At 41.4% G+C, this 15,861-nt stretch overlaps 1 protein-coding gene across 3 annotated transcripts in view; it reads right to left on the reverse strand.

The window, feature by feature from the left end:
* The window catches only part of LOC105018919 (oxysterol-binding protein-related protein 1), a 34,358-nt gene continuing 18,497 nt past the window's right edge, over positions 1-15,861 (reverse strand). For 2 of the 3 annotated variants that reach the window (XM_034291366.1, XM_020045493.2), the window contains exons 17-29: positions 14,633-14,864; positions 11,823-11,898; positions 10,381-10,515; positions 10,148-10,245; positions 8,559-8,741; positions 8,263-8,370; positions 7,966-8,055; positions 7,708-7,834; positions 5,262-5,378; positions 4,929-5,052; positions 4,706-4,796; positions 4,517-4,537; positions 1-1,483 (exon numbers count right to left, since the gene is read on the reverse strand). In XM_034291366.1, coding sequence (XP_034147257.1) covers positions 1,381-1,483; positions 4,517-4,537; positions 4,706-4,796; positions 4,929-5,052; positions 5,262-5,378; positions 7,708-7,834; positions 7,966-8,055; positions 8,263-8,370; positions 8,559-8,741; positions 10,148-10,245; positions 10,381-10,515; positions 11,823-11,898; positions 14,633-14,864 — 1,505 coding nt within the window. In that variant the 3' untranslated portion in view covers positions 1-1,380. The remainder of the gene's footprint in view (positions 1,484-4,516; positions 4,538-4,705; positions 4,797-4,928; positions 5,053-5,261; positions 5,379-7,707; positions 7,835-7,965; positions 8,056-8,262; positions 8,371-8,558; positions 8,742-10,147; positions 10,246-10,380; positions 10,516-11,822; positions 11,899-14,632; positions 14,865-15,861) is intronic. The other variant, XM_034291367.1, reaches the window with a different exon arrangement.

Raw genomic sequence — 15,861 nt, forward strand, 5'->3', positions numbered from 1 at the left:
TTTCAGACACCATTAAGCTTTTATTTAGTAACAATATAAATGTTCTTTTCGCTGTAATATGCTACAGAGTAGAGAGTAGGCACAAGAGGAAACCATGCATTCACACTAAGCACAAGGGCCAGTCTACTGAACAATCCTACCAATTTGCTTTAAAGAAGTTATCTCAGTCAAGGAGAGGAATATTATGTAGTGAATGAGTGAGCTGCAAAATGCCTGTGTGCCAAATTCCACCAAATTTCCTATGCACTGTTGTAACCTACTTTGACCAGGGCCCATAGAATGCTGTTCAAAAGTAGTGCTTGATATAGTGAAAAGGGTGCTGTTTGGAACACGGGATACTGTATGGGTTTAATGCAGCTGATGCTTGCATAGTCAAAGTGGTGCATGTAATGTAAGTGCATTCAGTGTGTAAAGAGTTCAAACAGATCTATGCACTTCTTAGAACATCCTGAATGTTTTAATTGTGAAGAAACTTTCCACACAGATGTAGAACTTCATATACAGCAGAGGTCAAACTCAAGTGCTATAGCAAGAACCAGCATTCTACATACAGTACAGAACAGCTATTAATGTCCATATATAGCACAGTATTGTAAATTTATCAGGTACTACATTGTATAACAGCTCAGAAGATTATAAGAGCTCTATCCAATAAATTATACATTTAATATGTCCCCAGTCATAGTTGTTGTTTATTTCAAGCAGCTGTGATCAGTGTGTGACACTAACAGCTACATTTGTTAGCCTATTGCAAGGACTACAGGAAGTTAGAACGAGTCTATTGAACACTCTAAAAGATAAATATTGTTTTAAGCTGATACTGTATCAGAACAATACTTTAGCTGCACACATTCATAAGTAACAGCACCAAGCGCACCGCATTCACATTGACAATTGTAACAATAAGTGTTTTGGAGATAGATACTAGAGATACAAATTAAATCCACTCAATTCAAAACACACCCATTAAAATGACAGGCAGGTTCAGTGGTCCATGACCATAGCATTACAGGCTGATTAGGGCTTCACCAGTCTGCTTTGACTGAGAAACAGGCTACAACAAGACGTAATAATTGGGGACTACCGGATGGTTGTTGCCTAGGCTGTCAGTCAGTTTACAGCCTTACCATCCATAGGACCAGAGTAGGCTTTGGTCTTGATAATGCCTTAACTCTCACTTCACGCTGTCTACGGTGACAACGCTGAATGTCTCTACACCATAACACATTTTTCCTGACTGCACGAGCGGACCAGGACTAACCTTCACTCCCTCAAGGAATCCTATGACAATGTCAGAGTAACACGGCCAGAGCTTTCAGACTGGGAAAAAAAGAAAAGTGGAGAGAGAGTTGAGTTGAGGGTACATGTGTGTCATGTATTTTAGTATATATCAGGCAGCAGGGTATAGTTCCGGTCCCAGTAGCCACTGGAGTAGAGCCAGTCCTGAGCTTTGTTGTGGGGGTTGGGGCCCTGGTGGAACCACCTGTAAGGAAGCAAAAAGACAAACCGGGAGTCAGATATACTAGCCCAGATATAAGTGTCCAGGCATTGTCATGAATGTACAATTGGACTGTGATTATTGCAAACCTATACAGATGTCATCATATCCAGCACATTTGAGACCTGGTAATAGAGTTTTACCAAACCAAGATTCCATTGAAAATGAGATTCCCCTCACTGTAACTTGGGACTTCAATGATGAAGACTAAAGCATGCAGGTTAGAGACAGGGGAACTGCAGTCAGCATTTTAACCCTCAAGCTACCAACTTTGATTTCAAATGCAAATGTTTTTTTTTTTTAATCAAAACCCAAACATGGCATATTAACTTTTTCACATTTTAAATGTCAAAGTCATTGCTTAGTGTTTCCTGGCCAAAAACACCTTTGCCTAGACTTTTACATAATACATATATTATTTAAATTAGTGTTTATATGAATCTAATCTCTGAAGACATAAAAATTGCAAGTTATCTTTACCACTAAAGTTATTTAACTCCGGTCTTGGATGAGCTGGAACACTTTTGTTTTTTATTCTCTCTTATTTAGTGTCTGATTCAGACCTGAAACACCAGGTTAATGCAGTTAACTACCAAACTAAAACAATTCAGTGTTTCAGCCCCACAGGACTGGGGTTTAATAGCCCTCCCCTTACTTACAGAAGATATAAAAAGTCTACACAGCCCTGTGAAATTGCCAGGTTTTTGTGATATAAAAGAATGAGACGAAAATAAATCATATCAGAACTTTTTCCACTTTTAATGTGACCTATAATGTGAACAATTGAATTGAAAAACAAACTGAAATCTTCGAGGGGGAAAAAATAAAAACCTTATAACTGGGGATGTGGCTGTGTTCAGAATTAAGTCATTACACACATCATTTAAAGTGACTCAAATAAAATTCAGTTTTCCGGACATTTTCTAAGTTGCATCTCAGAGCTAAAGCCATGGTCCCCAGAGAGCTTCCAAAGCATCATAGGGATCTCATTGTTAAAAGATATCAGTCAGGAGAAGGATACAAAATAATTTCCAAAGCCACCAATTGTGCAAGTTCTCCCACTTAAAAAGAAGAGAGGCCTGTAATTTTCATCATAGGTACACTTGAACTATGAGAGACAAAATTAGAAAAGAAATTCCAGAAAATCACATTGTAGGATTTTTAATGAATTTATTGGTAAATTATGGTGGAAAATAAGTATTTGGTCAATAACATAAAAGTTCACCTCAATACTTTGTTATATACCCTTTGTTGGCAATGACAGAGGTAAAACGTTTTCACAAGGTTTTCACACACTGTTGCTGGTATTTTGGCCCATTCCTCCAGGCAGATCTCTAGAGCAGTGATGTTTTGGGGCTGTCGCTGGGCAACACAGACTTTCAACTCCCTCCAAAGATTTTCTATGGGGTTGAAATCTGGTGACTGGTAAGGCCACTCCAGGACCATGAAATGCAGAAGAGGTTACAGGTCTGTGAGAGCCAGAAATCTTGCTTGTCTGTAGGTGACCAAATACTTATTTTGTAGAGGAATTTACCAATAAATTCATAAAAAATCCTACAATGGGATTTTCTGGATTTTCTTTTCTCATTTTGTCTCTCATAGTTGAAGTGTACCTATGATGACAATTACAGGGCTCTCATCTTTTTAAGTGGGAGAACTTGCACTATTGGTGGCTGACTAAATACTTTTTTGCCCCACTGTATATACCATGGAACACAGTGAAGACAGTCATCATCAAGTGGAGAAAATATGGCACAACAGAGACATTATCAAGAACTGGACGTCCCTCCAAAATTGACAAATTTGGCAAATTTCACACAAAACCTTCAGGCGTTCGTTAGAAAGCTTGAGATGATGAGGAAATTCACCTTTCAGCACTACAACGACCCAAAGCACACATCCAAATCCACAAAAGCATGGCTTCACCAGATGAAGATTAACATTTTGGAATGGCCCAGCCAGAGCCCAGACCTGAATCCAATTGAACATCTGTGGGGTGATCTGAAGAGGGCTGTACAAAGGAGATGTCCTCGCAATCTGACAGATTTGGAGCACTTTTGCAAAGAAGAGTGGGCAAATATTGCTACGTCAAGATGTGCCATGCTAATAGACTCCTACCCAAAAAGACTGAGTGCTGTAATAAAATCCAAAGGTGCTTCAACAAAGTATGTTTAAGGGTGTGCACACTTAAGCAACCAGGTTATTGTGAGTTTTTTATTTTTCATTTTTCCCCCTCAAAGATTTCAGTTTGTTTTTCAATTGAAGGGGTGTGTAGACTTTTTATATCCACTGTATTTATATAGTTGTTTATATTTAGAGAAATCCAATATTTTAGATTAAATTGTTCCTTTTTCTAAAAGTAGTGTATGGGCCATGTAAAACACATACAGTGGGGAGAACAAGAATTTGATACACTGCCGATTTTGCAGGTTTTCCTGTGAGAGCCGGAATTCTTACTGGTTGGTAGGTGATCAAATACTTGTGTCATGCAATAAAATGCAAATTCATTAATAAAGAAATCATACAATGTGATTTTATGGATTTTTGTTTTAGATTCCGTCTCTCACAGTTGAAGAGCACATATGATAAAAATTACAGACCTCTACATGCTTGGTAAGTAGGAAAACCTGCAAAATCGGCAGTGTATCAAATACTTGTTATCCCGACTGTAGTTAAGCTGTCTTTACTTTGTAATATTCTCACATTACAAAATATCGAAGTTAACTATAATTTGGCTAAAATAAATATTTCTTTGTCATTTATTTTTCAGAAAACAATTACATTTTAAAGGATACTTTACTATGATTGTTTCTTTTTTCCCTGTGGTCTAAATGACCCCATTAGATGATCAGTGTGTGTAAAATATGCTTAAGGGTTAAAATGTACTGCTGGGGTGGAGCAAATGCAAGGTCAGCTACAGTTCTACAGTTGTCCACAGATAGCCAGTATACTTCAGCACTTAAACACTAAACCACAAGAACAACGACCACAAGCCACAGCAGACGGGTAGAGCCAAACCTGGGGCCAAGGGCTGGGTTCCTTCTCCATGAAAACACAAGGGAAGAGCGTACCACACAAAGCACAGGATGACACAAATGTAGGATTAGCAAAGGCCAAGCAATAGTGTTAGCATTCATTCAATGTGAGTATTTCACTGCAGAAGCAGAAGGGCGTTCCAGGAGGAAGAGCGAGGACCCTATCGCTCACCTAGTTTTCCATTCTTCAGTCGATTTGGACCGATTTTTCCGGGCTAGTCTTTGTTTTTCCTCTACTCTCTTCTTCTCTGCACTTGCCAAATCTGAAAAACAGAAATATTGTAACATTTCAAGAATATTGAGGCACATTCACTACTGGTTGAATTGCTGGACATCAGAAGAGGACACAAGGGGCTTTGATTATTCACAATAAAATGCCTCATAAATCACCATACCAATGTCTCCATTCTCCATGGCTTTGATGTCTGGTCTGAGTCGACAGTCTGTGATGGGCAGGACCCCTTTCATGCCCTCCTCCAGCTCATTCAGCTGCATAGCAAATGTAGAGAAGGCGTAGAACTACCGAGAGAGAAGTGACAACAAACCAATGATGGACAACCAGTTCCATCTCAAAAAGAAGTCTATACCATAGGTAAATCCCAAACGTCTGTCTGTTTTAGTAATCCCTCCAAAACAGTAACGTCACCCCCATGTTCCCTGCAGTTGTCTTGTTGGGTGGCCCTTCCCTGCCCCCCCTCTGTCCGCTGTCCATGCCTATATCCTCTCACCTTAGCCGAGTTGTCTGGTCGGGGGGCTATCCTCCAGATGAGCTCACTTCCTGGGATGACCTGGACCGTGTCTCCGTCCGGCAGGGGCATCTCCTCTGGTTCCTCATCCACACTGGGCTAGAGGGACAGACAGGCATGATCTGCAATAGCTTCTTATTGGCTCATATCAATGGTCTCAAAACTGATTTTAACAGTTGTTTAAATACCAGTCATTCGTGAGCATGGTGCAAATTCAAATTCAGGCTTCATATTTTTGGGGAGTAAGTATGTGTTAAGTGCAAAATGTATCAGATAAACGCATTATAATATCAGTTTAATTTCATTTGAAACATAAATGTATTCAATGGTCATGAAATAATGACCTACTTATAATGCATAGTGTTCAAAGAAGTTTCAAACAAATCACTCTTCCAGGTAAAAATTTGGTTCATGGTCATTTTTTCCACTACGGTTATTGCTTGGGTGGTATGACAAAGTGGAATGACTGCAATCTGATACTTTATTTCTTATTTGCTTAAATATGGTTATGGCCAAGGTTAAGGTCAGTTAGGGAACATTTTGGAAACCAAGGAAGCTGATCAGAAATTTCCCCTTGCTTTTGCTCCATAACAAATACTACAATAAGTGGCTTACTTAGTTCCATATGTAACTACATTATCATCACATGTAATAAATACCACTGAACTGTAAATTCACTACCATAAGCTCAAATTAACAAATTGAATGATTACTACATTATCATCAAACACAACAAACATTACTGAACAGTCACTACATTATCATCAGACTCTCTGAACTTTAATGAATAGTCACTACATTACCATCAGATCCTATGAATAGCACTGAATGGGCCTGGGATTACATACAGTGTAGTAACTAGCTGGTTTTACTCAGCAGATAAATTATTACGCAAAGTACATAATTGAAAGGATGTTCTACAACCCTGTTTCCAAAAAAGTTGGGATGCTGCGTACAATTTAAAATAAAACAGAATGCAATGATGTGCAAATCATTGAATCACTATATTGAATAAAGACAACATATCAAATTATATATACCCATTTTGAATTCAATGCCCGCAACACGTTTCAAAAAAGATGGGACAGGCATGTTTACCACTGTGGTGCATAACCTTTTTTTTTTTTTTACAATATTCTGTAAGTGTTTGGGAACTGAGGTGACCAATTGCTGTAGTTCTGAAAGTGACATGTTTTCCCATTCTTTCTTGATATAAAATTTCAGCTGCTCAACAGTTTGTGGTCCTTTGTCCTATTTTTTATTTCATAATGCACCAAATGTTTTCAAATGGGTGACAGGTCTGGACTGCAGGCAGGCCAGTTTAGCACCCAGAATCTTACTACAGAGCGATGCGGTTGTAATACGTGCAGAATGTGGCTTGGCATTTTCTTACTGAAATAAGCCGGAAAAGACGTTGTCATCTGGATGGCAGCATATGTTGCTCTAAAACTTGTATATATTGTTCAGCATTTATGGTGCCTTCACAGAAGCACGAGTCACCAATGCTGTGTGCACTAATGCACCCCCATACCATCATGGATGCTGGCTTTTGTACTGTTCGCTGACAACAACCCGGAAGGGTCCTCTCCTCTTTAGCCCGGAGGATGTGAAAATAATTTCAAATGTTGATTAGTCAGACCACAGGACAGTTTTCCACTTCACCTCTGTCCGTCTAAAATGAGCTCAGGCTCAGAGGTTTCTGAATGCTGTTTATTCATGGTTTCTTGCATGGTAGAGTTTTTGCTTGTGTTCACAGACAATGGTTTTTGGAAGTGTTCCTGAGCCCATGCAGTGATTTCCACTACAGAAACGTATCTGTTTTTAATGCAGTGCCACCTGAGGGCTCGAAGATCACGGCTTTCCAATATTGGTTTTCGGCCTTGTCCCATGTGTACAGAGATTTCTGAAGATGAATCTTTTAATAATATCCACTGTAGATTATGAGATCCCCAAACCCTTTGCAATTTTACATTCAGAAAAATTATTCTTAAATTGTTGCACTATTTACCCATGCAGTCTTTCACAGAGTGGTGAACCCCTCTCCATCATTACTTCTCAAAGACTCATCCTCTCTGGGATGCTCTTTTTATACCCAATCATGTTACTGACCTGTTGCCAATTAACCTAATTAGTTGTGAGATGTTCCACCATGTTCTATTTTTGTATTACACAACTTTTTCTGCCTTTTGGGGACCCTGTCCCAGCTTTTTAGAAATATGTTGCTGGCATCAAATTCAAAGTGGGCATATATTTTTCAAGGAGCAATAAAACTTTTAATATGTTGTCTTTGTAGTATTTTCTATTGAATATAGGGTTTAAATGCATTTTTGTTCTGTTTTTATTTCCATTTTTCACAGCATCCCAACTTATTTGGAAACCGGGTTGTAGTTACATAACCGGAAGGCGGAACTATTCATACATACAGTACCTGCTTGTTACTTTTCTTCTCCTCTGAGTTCTTCTTGTCAGCTTTCTTGTGAGCGTCAAATGTGGCTGCATCCACAGTGTATAAACACTCCGTCCATTTACCGTATATGGCACAGAGCTTCTTTTTGCTGCACGCACACACACAAAGACAGTCAAAAGTAGCTTCTCAGACAGCTAACATATTCAACACATATACAGTATAAATAAGCCAAAAAACATGTTGACACAGTAAAAAACTGTGGGGATAAAAACATGGTACCTTTTATCTAGAATATAGCCCTCCACTTTGTGTAGTTCTTTGCCAAAGAGGCCACATGGTTTAAATGTTAGACTGCATCTCTCTCCGGTCCTGTCACAGAAAAACGAGCTTGCTGTTTACACAGGCCTTTTGACAATTCCCCACAGACAGACAATGCTTTCAAACAACCAACATGTTACTCAGTCACTCTCTCCTCTGTGAAGACATACTGTATGTACCAGTTGTGTTACACTGGTCAATGAACTGAAAACGAATGTAGATCCACACGCACAGTAACAGTGGGGGAGTCTCCCATACTTGTGGTTGACCACCTCCACAGTGCCGTACTGCTCAATCCACAGCTGGCCCACGATGATGTTGTGGACACAGCAGGTGGGGTTTGTCCAGGTGTATGCTTCGCTGTATCTGCAGAAAGACAGGGTGAGAACTGAAGTAGAAAACCACAACCACAGATACCAACTACTACCAAAGTCTTTTAAAATGGTTTAAATTTAATGGATTGCAAATATTAGGAAATATATAAGACTGGAAGTTTATATCGGCTCAGGGAGATTTTAAATTTCTTTAGCACTATATTTCAGCTCCACACTCACTTGGGCAGCTCCAGGGTGATGACCCCTTTAGGCTCCGCCTCCACGCTTTTGCCCCAGAACTTGAGTTTGGGGTAGATGGAGCCATGGAACAGGAAGTCCTCCTGCAAGCCCTCGGCGTGGAAAGCGCTGACAGGGGGGTGGTGGCTCACCTGCTCTGATATCCATCTGAAGCCCAGATCCTCTCTGAAGGGGTCACCAGGAAAGGGTTTATAGTACATTTAGCCAACGTGACTTTTTCAGATGAAAATTCAGTGACACACTAGTGGTACCCCCCCTCCTCAGAGCAAACATGACAACACAAACACACCTGTCAGCCACGGCAATAAAGAGGCTTTCAAAAGTATTCACACCCCTTGTACTCTTCCACATGTTATTTTGTTACAACATGAAATCAACAAAATGGATTTGATTCGAATTTTGGCCACTGATCAACACAAAAGTCCACGATGTATAAGTGAAAAGTAAAATCTGCAAATTGTTCTAAAATAACTACAGATATAAAATAAAATCTGATTGCATAAGTATTCACCCTTTTTGCTATGACACACCTGAATGAGCGGTGGTGCAACTTATTAGTCTTTAGATGTCACATAATTAGTTGAGTAGAGTCGACCCGTGTGCAGTTAAGGTATTTCAGATGATTTCAGGTTAAATGTCTCTGGGAGATCCCACAGTTGGTTTGCACAATTCCAAACATAGCAACTCTAAAGGAGCTACAGTCTTTCACGGCTGTGCTGGGAGACACTGTGCACATGCAAGCACAGCTCCGGAATACATTAAGAGACCACTGCACCTTTTTCATTCCTTTCCAAAAGTTGAAAAGGAAGCTTTTGAGTTAGGAACAGAAGGGTTAAAATTAAGAGACCACTGCAAATTGAAAGCTTATGTTCCTCAATCAAAATTTTCCTTTTCAACTTTTTTGGAAAGCAAAAAAAAAAATAAGGTGCAGTGGTCTCTTAATTCTTTCCAGAGCTGTATAGCTAGGGTGCTTCACTACACTTTTATCTCTGCTAGAATATGTCAGAACAGGTATGTCGGAGACTCTGAGACCAAGTGTATTCTGAATAGAGCATTTCGCCCTCAATAATAAGCCCTATGTTTGGCACAAGCATAATCCTGAAAACACATTCCCTACCATAAAGCATGGGAGTGGCAGCATCATGGTTTGATATATAGGACCTCAATCCAATTGAGAATGTGGAAAGAATTGAAAATTGCTGTTCACCCAAGGTCCCCGTACAGCTTGACAGAAATTCAGCAATTTTGTACACAAATGTGCTAAAAATGTTGTGTACAGATGTGCCAAGCACATACAGATTTATCCAAATAGGATAATGGATGGAATTCCTGTTAAAAGTGCCTCCAAATACTGACTAAACGGAGTGAATACTGCAATCAATTATTTTCTGTTTTGTATTCAAAATTAATTAAGAACAATTTGTCGAATTAATTTTTTTACTTTGACATTATTTCATGTTGATCAGTGGCAAAAGCCCCTGATTAAATCCATTGAGATGTCATGTTGCAACACAATGAAATGTGGAAGTCCAAGTGGAGCAAATACATTCGAGAGCCACTGTATGTCCAACCTGATGAGCTCATAGGTTTCTCCCAGGAGAGGGTTAAAGGGTTTCCCAGTCCTCTCCCACTGTGACGCGACGGCAGACACGGCAAACGCCGCCACACACTATAACAGGACAGATGAAGGCATGTCTGTGACGTACAGCAGCCGTAGAGGACAGCAGAAATATGCGGTGCTCAGAACTAGCAGTGGGATAGGTCTGCACGAGCATTGCTGCTTCTGAAATATAACTGGAGCTACCTTCATTCTCTCCACAGAGTCTGGGGTGGCGTTTGCCTGGTGGATGAGGTATGTGTGCTCCATGTACTCTGTCAGCCGCTGAAGGAAACTTAAGGGCTCATTGAAAATCACTGGCATGGCGATCTTAGACAGCTCCTGAGAGAGAAGAAAAAAAACACGAGCAAATTCAATGCGACCCTTACAGACCCATACATCAGACAATGACAGGAACTTATACGTGGGAAATAAATGAGTGCAATAGAGAAACAAGCACAGACAGGCCATACAGACAATTACAGTGCAATGGGAATACACTGGAGGTAATTAAAACCTCAACAAATGGTCTTTCAGTGACAGATGTTTAAAATTGTATCAGAAAACCTAGAGCCCAGTCTGGTACCAACAGCTACGGGTCCCTGGTGTGACATTAAAAGGCCCAGCTTTCAGTAGGAACCCTGGGCTTAAACAAAGCCATGGATCTAACTGCTCTACACAAACCCAGTTAAGGCAGTATCTCCATAGATGACATCTGCCCTCACACTAGGGACGTATCCCAAATGGGACCCTTTTTGTAAGGCTGTGAGCTCCTGTCGACCACCGCCCATAGGGACTCGTCAAGGTATTGACTCCATATGGCTCTGTTCAAGGGGCCCTGTTACAAGTATTGCACTAAACAGGGGACACTAGAGTGTCATTTGGGACTCCGAGCAGGGTTAGGTGGGAATCATTACCCCTTTTTAATTAGCAGGAAGTCGAAACGTTATGTCATCCAATTAAAAGTAATCCTGGACGTGGATGGAGGGTATTAGGATCATCATAGACTTGTACTTCAATAAATAAATCCTAACAAGGTAACTCTCTGCAGAGCTACAGAAACTCATTAGCCAGTTAGTCGGCCCGAGAACACACGTTTTTAGATCAGCAGTATTTCCAACCAACACAGCACATCGCCTTGTTAAAGAGACAGATTGTAGAAAGTATAAAGAAATAAATACTGCATGTTTGTTGCTGAATTCTTGGCAGAGACAAAGGCTTTTCCCCTGCTCCCCAATGTTCTCTCTCCATGTGTCCTTCAAAGCATATCCTGCCAAGCTGTTCAGCTTCTTACTACAAATCTCACTCAACAAGGAAGTATGCTAAAACTAACACATTTGGAGGAGGGCGCTTCTCTGGCTGATGGATGCAAGGAGCAGCTAGAGCGCGACAAGGCAAGGCAGCCATGTCCGACCATCTTTCAAACTCAAACCGGACAGTCCAGAGACGATTTGCAGGGCACTTTGTAAGACTTCAGGGTGTGTTCAGTATGCCACAACCAGGTTATGAACAATGGAGCAGCTGCACAGGAATATAGTGTCTTAGAACGCTGTGGCCCTCAGGAGGCTCCAAAGAAATTCCCTTACATTCCATTCTTTCTTTAAGGTTCCATCATAGTACCGCACTTTTCCCAAATAAATAACTCTTACCATGCCGATGCATTTCTTCAGGATACTCCAGATGCTGACATCATTCCTGGAGAACATGGGCGCTGGTAAAGATGTTCTGTGGTAAAGAAACAGACAAACAAAAAAGTTGTAATATAAATTGAGCACTCCAGGCAGTGGATTCCGAAAAGCACTATGGTCTTAAATCTGTTTTTTCTAGTCATTGTCAAGCTAAACTGCAACAACAGATCTGGGACCAGGCTAAGATACAACCTTAGAAGAGTGCACTCAAGTTAAAATATAGAATGACTGCGGTGACAGAGTAATTAATGAGGAGATTAATCCAGTCTCTTATAATAAGTACCACCTTGACCGTTAGTCAGCATATAGACAAAGAACATACAGACAGGTGACACATTAAAGGAAAAACCTTTGTCATGAAGGGTTTATGCACTGCAACCTTACTACATTATCTCTCTGCGTGTAGTTCCAGATGGACTGTTCTATAATATCTCTCTGCTTATCTCTCAATAATAAACCATCTTTCAAAGCCACTTATATCCTTTCCTCCTGCAATCTTGATCCCAAATCAAGGTCAACTGGGCCTGCACAGCATTTGTATATATTCCACAGAGCATGATAGGATGTTAATTGTTTAATTGTATCAGTACACCTGTATGAAAGCATCTGCATTCATTATGTTCCTCCATCATTTACTCAGGTTTTTCCTTTGATTTGTCATCCGGCTATATCTCTTCCTTGTACAGCTTGACAGGACTTTAGGCTATCGCATTACTTAAAAGGAGACTGGTTGTTCTTATGTGAGATTTGCATTTAAATGCATGTCCCATGTTTTATTTGATTGGCCAGGTCATCCGGTAGAGCATTACACTTGTCACAACAAGGGTGGAGGAGACCCCGGGGAAGACCTAGGACACGCTGGAGGGACTATGTCTCCCGGCTGGCCTGGGAACGCCTCGGTGTCCCCCCGGAAGAGCTGGAGGAAGTGTCTGGGGAGAGGGAAGTCTGGGTATCCCTGCTTAGACTGCTGCCCCCGCGACCCGGCCCCGGATAAGCGGAAGATGATGGATGGACAACAAGGGTGTGAGTTTGATTCCCATGGGGGCCCAGTAGGGAAATGTACCATAAGGAAACAGAGTAACTTTGTGTTACTTTACCACTAAGAAATGGTTACCTTGTGTTGTTTTACCATTAAGAATCATAGTTATCTTAACCATTAGGAAACAGACAGACCTTGTGGTACTCTACAGGTTAGGAAACAGAGTTACCTTGCATTGCCTTACAGCTAGGATACAGTGTTACCTGACACCATAGAGCAAATTAGCTTTTGCTAATGAGCTAACTAGCTGCTGAGGTCAACCTCATGCGGTACCTATGAATGGGAGACTGTGTTTGTCCCTTTGTCTCTCTGTTCATTGTCTCTCTGTTTTCCTGTGTGTCTGTTGCGGCTAGTCCTTAGCCGTGAACCAGGAGTGCCGGACTAAGACAGACAGTTTGCTTGCTCAGAAATGAGCTCTGAAGCTGCTAAACACAGCTAACATTGACACCAACTAAACAAAGAAAATTATATATGGAGAAACTGAGAGATAGGAATGAGTAGTACCTACTAGCGTCTCTCTTATTTATCCACACTGGAATGAGCAGGCCAGGGGAGCATTTGGCTCCACAAGACACCGTCAAATGTTCAGCTGAATTAACTGACTCCTCCTGTAACTAACCACACCCACATACATCTTCTATCACCTCCCACAACCATAATATTACATATCCCCTTCAGTAACAGCAAGCACAAAATTAACTCTTTTACATAAACAAGGATTTATCGTATGCTGGGAGGCCATAGAAAATCACAAGGGATTACAAATCAAAAGGAGTTCTCTTCAACATACTGAGGAAGAAAATGAAAGAATCCCATTTCTGTTATGAAAGCATGTCTGTCTGTAAGAGGCTGTATGACTAGTACTGGGCCCATGAGTTAGGAGGACTGTTGATAGACATTAGCTTATATTGGGTTTGGTTTGAGTCCAGAATCCTGGAACGAGAATAGATGTGTCCCAAATGGCTGCCTATTCTCAATTTAGTGCACTACCTTTGACCAGGGACCCTAGGGCTACCACATTGCATCACATAATAGTTCTACACACAGCCAGAGACACGAAAACTGACAGGCGTCTCCGAATGACAGCCGTGTATAATCAAGCCCTTCTCATCAATCTTTGAAAACACACAGACTCTCACACACACACACACACACACACGCACGCACACACCCGCGCACTCACCGCTTTCCATTCAGTCTGTCTTCCTCTAACCTGGCAATACATTATTCATTCTATTAAAGAGAGTGCACACCACCATCCTCATCCACTGAAATCAAGGAGATTGGCCCAACTTCAGAAAGCCTTCCGCTCTGAGCCAATGGACCTAGCCCCAATAAAACCAATAGACAGCTGAATGTGAATAACTGTGGCTGGAACAACCAGAGAGACCTGTCCATGGGGTTTGGCGGACAGGGCTATCACGTTACATACATGTGCCATTTATGCTATTGAGCAGGAGGTGGCCACAGTAGTCTACTCTGAACAAGACAAATGTCACCAAAGACATTTCACTGAGTGTTCCTATTATAGGCATTAGAATTACATTATGAACATCAGCAGTAACAACGTCATTATATCAATATAAAACAATGGAATACATTAGAATGTATTATTCCTACATTGAAAAATGCCTTAATTTTGCACATAGCAAAAATGGCAGCAAAACGTCAAATATGGTCACCAAGTGGAAAACAAGCATTACCTACATTCAGTATTAACCAGTGATCCCACCTGTGCTTCTTGACTCCGTTGCAGTAGGCCTTCTCATCGCCATGGTTACCAGGCCCAGACATTCCACTGGCAGGTATGGGCCCCTCGGGGGTGGTGGGGTGACGGAGACTGCAGCTCAAAGGAGGGGGCGCTTTCGTCTCGTCCTCGTTTACGTCTTCTTCCTCCCCCTCAGACGAGTGTCCAGACACGGATACAAAGCCACTCAGAGAGACAGAGCGGTCATCCTCTGAGTCTGTAGAGGTTGAAGGGTGACCGGGGACAGATATAGGGAATGGGACATGTCACCTTTGAACTCAGCAAACCACACCAGTGTCTTTCTGCGGGCTCCCTTTGCTCCCCACTACCCGGTAGTAAATGACTCAACCTCCTGCTCCTTCTGTACCTCCCTGCAGCCAGCCGTAACTCCGCCTGAGGGATAGAGTTCCATCAGATGCTCAACTTCCTCTCTGCCCTGTGTCTTTCCCAAACCTACTGTAGAAAGCACCCTACCTGGGACAACACAGGTAGTCTGGCACAGAGGGGAGGGGAAACAGAACATATCAATACGAAGGGCTGCGGTCAAGCATTATACAGTGGGGCAGAAAAGTATTTAGTCAGCCACCAATTGTGCAAGTTCTCCCACTTAAAAAGAAGAGAGAGGCCTGTAATTTTCATCATAGGTACACTTCAACTATGAGAGACAAAATGAGAAAAGAAAATCCAATTGTAGGATTTTTTATGAATTTATTGGTACATTATGGTGGAAAATAAGTATTTGGTCAATAACAAAAGTTCACCTCAATACTTTGTTATATACCCTTCGTTTGCAATGACAGACGTCCAACGTTTTCTGTAAGTATTCACACACTGTTGCTGGTATTTTGGCCCATTCCTCCAGGCAGATCTCCTCTAGAGCAGTGATGTTTTGGGGCTGTCGCTGGGCAACACAGACTTTCAACTCCCTCCAAAGATTTTCTATGGGGTTGAGTGATCTGGTGACTGGTTAGGCCACTCCAGGACCATGAAATGCTTCTTACGAAGCCACTCCTTCTTTGCTCGGGCGGTGTGTTTGGGATCATTTTCATGCAGAAAGACCCAGCAACGTTTCATCTTCAATGCCCTTGCTGATGGAAGGAGGTTTTCACTCAAAATCTCACGATACATGGCCCCATTCATTCTTTCCTTTACACGGATCAGTCGTCCTGGTCCCTTTGTAGAAAAACACCCCCAAAGCATGATGTTTCCACCCC

This window comes from Esox lucius, chromosome 3, assembly GCF_011004845.1.
Source record: "Esox lucius isolate fEsoLuc1 chromosome 3, fEsoLuc1.pri, whole genome shotgun sequence".
In the NCBI taxonomy this organism is placed as follows: domain Eukaryota; kingdom Metazoa; phylum Chordata; class Actinopteri; order Esociformes; family Esocidae; genus Esox; species Esox lucius.